Source organism: Triticum urartu, chromosome 1A (assembly GCF_056163025.1).
Source record: "Triticum urartu cultivar PI428250 chromosome 1A, HENAU_Tu73, whole genome shotgun sequence".
Classification (NCBI taxonomy): domain Eukaryota; kingdom Viridiplantae; phylum Streptophyta; class Magnoliopsida; order Poales; family Poaceae; genus Triticum; species Triticum urartu.
The window spans coordinates 343140123-343148908 of record NC_141873.1 but is presented as its reverse complement, the minus strand read 5'-3'; the positions used below and the strand labels follow the sequence as shown (position 1 = coordinate 343148908).

General features: G+C 52.5%; 3 protein-coding genes across 3 annotated transcripts; 1 reads left to right on the top strand and 2 right to left on the bottom strand.

Moving 5' to 3' along the window:
• Window positions 1-3540: 3540 nt before the first annotated feature.
• LOC125510202 (putative glutathione S-transferase GSTU6) lies at window positions 3541-4640 on the bottom strand. Its single transcript, XM_048675303.2, has 2 exons — window positions 4246-4640; window positions 3541-4156 (listed from the first exon to the last, which is right to left on the bottom strand). The coding sequence occupies exons 1-2, from the start codon at window positions 4567-4569 to the stop codon at window positions 3770-3772; spliced, it is 711 nt and encodes a 236-aa protein (XP_048531260.1). The 5' UTR covers window positions 4570-4640; the 3' UTR covers window positions 3541-3769.
• Window positions 4641-5120: 480 nt separating this feature from the next.
• On the top strand, window positions 5121-6261 carry LOC125510220 (putative glutathione S-transferase GSTU6). The gene is made up of 2 exons (XM_048675326.2): window positions 5121-5513; window positions 5635-6261. The coding sequence occupies exons 1-2, from the start codon at window positions 5190-5192 to the stop codon at window positions 6022-6024; spliced, it is 714 nt and encodes a 237-aa protein (XP_048531283.1). The 5' UTR covers window positions 5121-5189; the 3' UTR covers window positions 6025-6261.
• An 878-nt stretch (window positions 6262-7139) lies between these two features.
• Window positions 7140-8096, bottom strand: LOC125510194 (putative glutathione S-transferase GSTU6). The gene has a single exon (XM_048675297.2). It carries the CDS (start codon window positions 8041-8043, stop codon window positions 7333-7335), a length of 711 nt encoding a protein of 236 aa, XP_048531254.1. The 5' UTR covers window positions 8044-8096; the 3' UTR covers window positions 7140-7332.
• Between the last annotated feature and the right edge of the window lie 690 nt (window positions 8097-8786).

Sequence of the window (8786 nt, the reverse complement as noted above, 5' to 3'; positions counted from 1 at the left end):
TTTACTCCATCTGATTTGGAGTGTGTCTTGCACAGCCTTGAGCCTTTGCTTCTGTTGTTTAAGACTCCTCGCGGTGGCAACAAGCCTTTTACGGGCATTCTGCTGCTCCGGGTGCCTGTCCGACGTTATGTCGTCCGGACCATTATCCTTGATAGAATTTGTTTGTTCGGTTTGATTATCCGGATTGCCGCTGTCCGGCAGCGGTTCGCCCTGCTCCAGCGCTAGGTTTGTGTGATTGTTATTTCTGTCGAGGCGGGATTTGGGGCGGCGCTTGCGTCGCCGCTTTGACTGCTTCTCGAGGGAACAAGCCTTCGGTGCGTCCTTCCGCTCCTCGTCGTCATCTTTTGGTGTGTCCACCATGTATACGTCATATGACGAGGTGGCTTTCCAGGGTCCAATAGGCGCTGGTTTTTCATCGTCTCCTTCATTGGCGTCCATACCGTCGATGTCTTCAGAGTCGAAGTCGAGCATGTCGGTTAAATCGTCGAAAGTGGCTACAAAGTGGGTGGTGGGTGGGCTTTGAATTTCTTCATCATCCGTATCCCGACCTTGCTGACCGTAGTCCGGCCAGGGCTCTCCTGATAAAGAGAGAGACTTTAGTGTCTTCAGAATATCGCCGAAAGGCGAGTGCTGAAAGATGTCTGCGGCAGTAAACTCCATGATCGGCGCCCAATCGGATTCGATCGGCAGGGGCGCGGAGGGTTCAGAGTCCGGAGAGGAGTCCGGCTCCTTGGAGTCACGGGTCTCGCGGAGTGCGGGGCTGGTGTTTGGCTCGATCACCATTGGGATCACAGCCCCCGAGGCGGCGTCCAACCACCCATCCTCGATCGGCGCAGTTGGCTCCGAATTAAGGGTCGAAGCCGATGCGGGTGCGGCCTTCAGGGCACTGTTCGGCGGCAGAGCTAGATCATGCTCGTCGTGACAGTGCGGCGCGCTCGGCAGTGGCTCGAATCTGTCAAGGATCAAGTCCCCGCGGATGTCAGCCGTGTAGTTTAAACTTCCAAATCTGACCTGACGGCCAGGGGCATAGCTTTCGATCTGCTCCAGATGGCCAAGTGAATTGGCCCGCAGTGCGAAGCCGCCGAAGACGAAGATCTGTCCAGGGAGGAAGGTCTCACCCTAGAATGCATCGCTATTGATGATCGTAGGAGCCATCAAGCCTAACGGCGACGACACAGAGGAACTCTCAATGAAAGCACCAATGTCGGTGTCAAAACCGGCGGATCTCGGGTAGGGGGTCCCGAACTGTGCGTCTAGGCCGGATGGTAACAGGAGGCAAGGGACACGAAGTTTTACCCAGGTTCAGGCCCTCTTGATGGAGGTAAAACCCTACGTCCTGCTTGATTAATATTGATGATATGGGTAGTACAAGAGTAGATCTACCACGAGATCGGAGAGGCTAAACCCTAGAAGCTAGCCTATGGTATGATTGTTGTTCTATATGTTGTCCTACGGACTAAAACCCTCCGGTCTATATAGACACTGGAGAGGGTTAGGGTTACACAAAGTCGGTTACAATGGTAGGAGATCTACATATCCGTATCGCCAAGCTTGCCTTCCACGCCAAGGAAAGTCCCTTCTGGACACGGGACGAAGTCTTCAATCTTGTATCTTCATAGTCCAGGAGTCCGGCTGAAGGTATAGTCCGGCCATCTGGACACCCCCTAATCCAGGACTCCCTCAACCACCTATCGGAACCACGACAAAAACATCTGTGTCTCCAATTGCGTTTGAATTCTCCAAACTCTTCCCTTTACATTCTTGCAAGTTGTATGCTTTACTCTCCGCTGCTCATAGACTCTTTGCATGCTTGCTTGAATTGTGTTAAGATTGCTTGACTTGTGCTAAGATAGCTAAAATCTGCCAAAGACTAAAATTGGGAAAAGGATAGATTTTTAATTTGTCAAGTAGTCTAATCACCCCCCCCCCTCTAGACATACTTTCGATCCTACAACAAGACCCAACAATCAATGGTCATCAAGACAGGGTCTCTTTTTGGAAAAATAATAATCAACCATGATATAATTTATTATTATTATTAAAAAAGGAAGGCCTCCGGCCTCTGCATCTAGACGATGCATGTAGCCATTTTATTAATTGTTCACACAAGACCTTACAAAGTAATACAACAGTAAGACTAACACCACCGTCTAGGTAATATGTGTCGCTACTCCTATTCAATTGATGAAGGGATACTGATAGTCCGGGCCTAATATCAAACAGACCTCGCAGCCAAACCTATCATCTAAGACCTGAGGTCTCATCTAGAACGTCTGTCGGGTATGGGGCACCCACCTGTCCGGCGTACTCCTCAACCAGGATGCCTGTCGGGTATGAGGCCGCCGCAGCCACCTGCCACCAATCCATCTTCAGAACTGTACTGCTGCATCTACCTTGCCCGGTCTAGCTGCCGTCGACGACACCACGACGCCATACCGCGTCACCCTCCTGCGCGAGTCCATCTCCACGCATTGGACGTCGAGTCACCACAGCGCCATGCCGCCGAGATCCGCCGCAATCAATGAGTGAGATGAAGCACCGCTCCACCAAAGAATCCATCCTCTGGTCCCTTGATCACGTGTGTATCTCCAAGAATGACGCCCCAAAGAGAGGAATGGCACTAGAGCACCGCCGTCATCCGATCATCCGATCTAGGATTTCCCCCGGAGGTAGCAGAGAGTGGCCTTAAACTTCTCCACGGCGATGCCTTCAAGAAGGGAACGATGCAGATTGTGCCGCCACCGCCGGCCTTAGCAGTAGCCGAAAGCAAGTTTTCATCCAGATCTGTTCGAAGGAATCCAACTCTCGTGCGCGGCTGCCGCCACCACCAGGCTAAGCTCCCGCCACCGCTGGCACCTCCATGATGCTCAGAGACCGCGAGACTCGCCGCCACCACGCCTGGGCCGTCGGCCACCGCTGCCAACACCAACCCCCACCATCCACCGGATCTGGGAAAGGATCCCAGATCCACATCCCCCGCCACCCACCACCACAGAGGGGAGGAGGCGGCGCCAGCGAAGGATGCCGAGAGGGGGAGAAGGAGCCGAGGCAGGACCGGGCCGACGCCCGGCGCCACCAAGCAGAGGGGAACGCCCTGCAGAGTCTCTAACTGTGTGTGGGAGAGAGTCCCCCCCCCCCCCCCCCCGCGCCGCCAACGCCACACGGCCTTTGGCCGGCGACGCCCCAGGCGGCGGTGAGGGAGGCGAAAGGGGCGACGGGGGCGGCGGTAGGGTTTTCCTCCAGGGGGCGCCCGCAGGAGCGCCTCGGGGAGGAAGGGATAATAGTCTGTCAACAATAATAGCCACGAACAGTCGGTCATGCAGACGATCATTAATAACATTTATATCAGCCCGTTACAATACCCCTTCCTGGCGCACTGTTTATAAGTCGAGTAGGGCAATGGACTGAGGGTTGAACTCTCATATTGTAACCTATGTCAAGAGCAAAAACACAACATTGAAGTAAGGTATTACCTCCCGCTGAGGGCCTAAACCTGTATAATCCCTTGAGCGTACTCTTATCCGCACCGATCGGTAGATATGATTGTATCTACATTATAGCCCCGTAGTATTGTCAGGACTATATGCATGACAAAGAATATATGTACTTATGATTTCTTACAAACGATTTGTCATCCTCTTTGGAGAAGTATCTACGTGGTGTCAGGAGGGAAACCAGTTCATTCTTTGAATCCTTGCAAGACATGATTATAGAGCTGGCCTAAACAGAAAAATCGCTGTATATACTTGCTAACTGACATGTAATTTTGTCACGACAGCAGCTGGGCAACCGTGGAACCAGCCCGACGAGACTGAAGCTTCTTGAGGTACTCCACCGCCGTGTCAACGTCCGGCACCACCTCCTTGGCCGTATCAGTCTCCCCAAACCGCTCCACCCACGCGGCCAAGAGCGGAGCCCTGCCGACCTCAACGACCACGACGCCGAACATCTTCCGCAGCACCTCGAACCAGAGCAACTGCGAGCCGACGACGAGATCTAGGTACCCGACGGAGTCGCCGGCGAAGAAGGCCTCACCGTTCGAGCACGTCCCGAACGCCTCCTCCAACTGGCCGATAGCCGCGAGCGTGTCGCCGACCTTCTCCGCCCTCTCCTCCTCCGTCGCCGCCCACATGATGCCTACCCACGCCGGCAAGAGCTGCAAGACACCACCACGGCCATGAAACCCGGCTCAAGCTCAAAACACCACGGCAGGAAAAGTTGGGGCAACAACACACGCGCGAGCACCTTGCTGTCGGCGTAGGCGGCCCAGAAGCGAGCGGCGGCGCGGTCGTAGGGGTCGGCGGGGAGGATCGAGGGGCCCGCGGCCGCCCAGGCCTCGTCGACGTACTGCACGATGGCCAGCGACTCGCAGACGGGTCTGCCGTCGTGGATGAGCACCGGGACCTTCATGTGCACCGGGTTGGACTTGCGGAGGAGCTCGCCCTTGGTGAACAGGTCCTGCTCCACGTACTCGTAGCCGACGCCTTTCATCTGCAGCGCCATGCGTACACGGATCACGAACGGGCTCACCGTCAAGCCGAGCAGCTTCAGACCTCCTTCGGCTGCCATTGTTTCGTTCGCCGTCTTTTTTTTTCTCCCCTGCTCTATCAGTGCAACACTGATAGACGCCGTATTCTTCACATTTGTTTGTATACCTCCGTGCGTCATCAGTGACGCGGTTGGCAGTCAAAGTACACTAGTTAGTCCACCTTTTTTCCATGAGATGACGGTGACATATTGTTTACGCTCAGCATTTCGGTGCACCTCGAGATTCTTCTCGCACGCGTGGATGGCTTGGCTCTGCAGCTTGTTGCCGGCCCTGTCGGTTTGTCCATAGAAACACAGGGTGAGAACAATGGCTAATCGCAGATGTGAAGCTGGTTAGCGACGGGTGGTGAGTCCGTTCGCAGAAGAAAAGTGAAAATTAGTGACATGCAATCACCAACTTCTCTCACACAATTCCGTGGAGAAGTGTTGACCAATTGCTACGTTCAAATGCATGATACGTCACCGGTGATGCAAATAGTAGACACACAAGTAATCAAGTACGCTTCCCATGGCTGCAAGCCTGCAACTTCCCATTTCCTTCTAGGAATACTACCCGCTATATAAACATCCAAAAACGATGTTGTTCTCGCATTGATTTCAGCACATTGAACCACGGAAGAACAGAGAGACGGAAGACAACAATGGCAGCTCAAGGAGACCTGAAGTTGCTAGGCTTGTCGGTGAGCCCATTCGTAGTTCGTGTTCGCATGGCGCTCCACATGAAGGGCTTGAGCTACGAGTATATCAAACAGGACCTCTTCAACAAGAGTGAGCTCCTCCTCAAGTCCAACCCGGTGGAGAAGAAGGTGCCCGTACTCATCCACGATGGCAAGACCGTACTCGATTCTTCGGTCATCGTGCAGTACATCGACGAAGTCTGGGCCGCCATGGGGCCGTCGATCCTCCCTGTCGACCCCTACGAGCGCGCCACCGCCCGCTTCTGGGCCGCCTACGTCGACGACAAGGTTTGCGTGTTCTCATACCTCTGTTCAGTCTTCCTTGTCTTCTCAATTCTACCTACGTCGACGACAAGGTTTGTGTCTTCCTCACCTATGCTGACAAATTGTCACACGGTCTTCCTTGTAGCTATTCTCCGCTTATGTCGGTGTTAATAAAGCAGTGACGGAGGTGGAGAGGATGGAGAAGGTTAGCGAGACGCTTGCGGTGCTAGAGCAACTTGAGGAGGCATTTGCCAAGCATTCCAACGGAAAGGGCTTCTTCGCCGGGGACTCCATCGGGTACCTTGACCTCGCAGTAGGATGCCACTTGCACTGGCTCAAGGCGCAGTGTAAGATGTTCGGCGTGGTGTTCCTCGACGCCGGCAAGACTCCGCTCTTAGCGACCTGGGCGAAACGGTTCACTGAGACCGATGCGGCGAAGGAGGTGGTACCTGACACAGACGTGGTGATGGAGTATGCTAAGAAGCGCCAGGCTTATCGTGTTGCTGTTGCTGCGGCGGCAGCGAGTGCCAAGTGAAACGCTTCAGACCAATGCGACCGAGTATCGACTACCCAAGCATAGCGAAATCAAGCTGATCACTTATGTACGTATATATGTATTTGGGAGTTTAGTTTCCATCAAGTCTCCGCACGCACTGAACACTTGCTCTAAACAACAATGCTTTGTGAGGGTATAAGAGTGTATCATATGTTAAATAACTTATGTTGGAGGGAGCCTCCTAGCGCAATGACAAGTGAGTTATGTTTTCATTCATGTCATCTAGGTTCAAATCTGTCCACCTACCTAGTAACTGAAGTTAGATGGTTCAAATCATGCCATCTAGATTTTCAAGACTATGTTTTGCCTCCTGAGAACCGATGTGCTATTATGCTTTTGGTGCCCAGTATCAATTCTGTCCGGTTGTCGACCATTTCCTTGGCCTAGAATATCCTTGATAACTGTAAGATGGGTTATGCCCCTTACACTTCGGACCCGCCCCCAAAAAAAGAAAAGAATTAAAATAGACCATCTCTCTCCGAAGCCAAGTCACACATATGGAACACACCAATAAAAAAAGATAATATATCTCTCTTTCTCAAAAGGATTCCGAGCGGCCGCCGACGAGGGGGTGACTCGACAAGGGCTTCTGATAGAAAATCAGAGGACGCGTTAGTTCTAAGAGAGGGAATTGCATAAACCGAAATACCACATAACATATTGGTGTAAGTCATTGCGGCTAGGTCTATTTCAATATTGAGGTACGCTGATGTAATTTTTAAAGGTTGGGCCTCGCTTGTAAGTGCACGCGTGACAAAATACTAAACATGACCGTCGGGCAAGTAAAACTATCAATATCTCCCAAACCTTTGGTCCAACTGAGCTTAATTTTTTTTCCATATAGTATTGAGTACATGTATAATTTAGTGAATCTTTTTTCACATTGTTTCAGCACATACACCTAGGTATTTTAGAGCAAGGAAATGGTCAAGGGCATTTCACCGGACGAAACCATGACGAAAAGACAAAATTGTAAAAACATATAATCTTTCAATGGCAAAATTGAGTAACCTAAAACCCAAAAAACAAACCCCATTAATGTGACAAAGCCAAGGACAGAAATGTAAATGTGCCTTGAAAAACAGAGGAGGAGCTGTCACAACGACCACACATGTTTTCAAACTGATAATACCGCATGCTTGCATGTGATGTGTTCCTGAGAAACGTCGCCATTATTATTCGAGAAAAAGAAACAGAAACGTGGCCATTTTAGTAATTCCAGCTAATTCCACACTTGGCCATTTTCTCCTTGCATGCACCACCCACCCACCATGTCACCATGCCGCTTTATTGGGTGCTTGCAGCAGCCGCGGCGGAAAGCCGGGCCTGTATTGCCCCGGCGTACTCAACCACCCTGTCCACGTCCTGGAAGACCGCCTTGGCGGCGTCGAGCTCGCTAATGCGCTCCATCCATGCCGCCAGCAGCGGGGCCTTGCCGGCGTCTATTAACTTGTCGCCGGAGAGCCTCTCGGTGGCGCGCACCCACGGCACCATGCTGCCGAGCAGGACGTCAACGTACCCGACGCAGTCGCCGCCGAAGAAGCCCTTCCCCTTGGAGCACTCCCTGAGGCCATCCTCCAGAGGACCCAGCGCCGCCGCCGTCTGCCTCGTCCACTCGGCCCTCTCCTCGTCGGTCTTCACCCTGAACACCTTCCCCCACGGCGCCAGCAGCTTGTCCTCGACGTAGGCGGCCCAGAATCGCGCGACGGCGCGCTCGTAGGGGTCGGCGGGGAGGAGGGGCGGGCCGACGCCGGCGAAGGCCTCGTCGATGTACTGGAGGATGACCTGGGACTCGCAGACGGGCTTGCCGTTGTGGATGAGGATCGGGACCGTCTTGTGCACCGGGTTGGAGCGGAGGAAGAGCTCGCTCTTGCTGGCGAGGTCCTCCTCGACGTACTCGTAGCTCACGCCCTTGAGGTGGAGCGCGAGCTGCACCCTGACCACGTATGGGCTCGCCCACATGCCCAGCAGCTTCAGCTCGTCTCCTCCGTTGGCCATTTTCTGCCGTGGGTGTGCCTGAAGGTTCCGTGGGATTCTGTGGTTAGTGTGGAGTGCGGAATATATAAAAGATCGATGCGTCATCCATGATGCTTGTGCCGACGACTTTTCTCCCCAGCATGTGCTCACGCTCTCGTGCATGACCTGTGTTTTCTTGCACAACGGTGCTCAGCCACGTTTCAGATTCCATCCCTACATTTTCTTTTCATGTCGAGATTGATCTTTTTTCATACTCCTGCATGTTTATAGTGAAGTGAACATGATTGCATGGTGAGAGACATATGGTAGTGAGGATAAGCCATTTCTCATACATCAATACATGTTGTGTGATGATATGGCATGCTTGCATGTTGAGATAAATATTTAATGGGACTAGTTATTTAGATATAGAAGATGTCTTCGCTCCAACCATGAGAGCAACCATTGCTAGGGTTTTTGCTGCCTCCTACCGCGTAGCCGCCGGTCTGTCGCATCTCATGTGGCCTTAGAGCCATGAAGATGCCGTAGATCCTAGTTTTTGCCGGCGAGAGAGCTCTCTTTCTAGATGTATTTTTTAGTTTTGGTAGGGTTTGTGTCCTGCTTAGGAAGCTATGACGATAATGGCTTTCTGAAGATGGAATAGGATTCTTTCCACCTAGCTCCCGTTCCGATGGTGCTTCTAGCATCGTCGAAAGGTGTGTGTGGAGATTTATCTTCGACGGGTCTCAAGGATTAGGTCGGTGTTGGTCTTCGGTGGATCCACT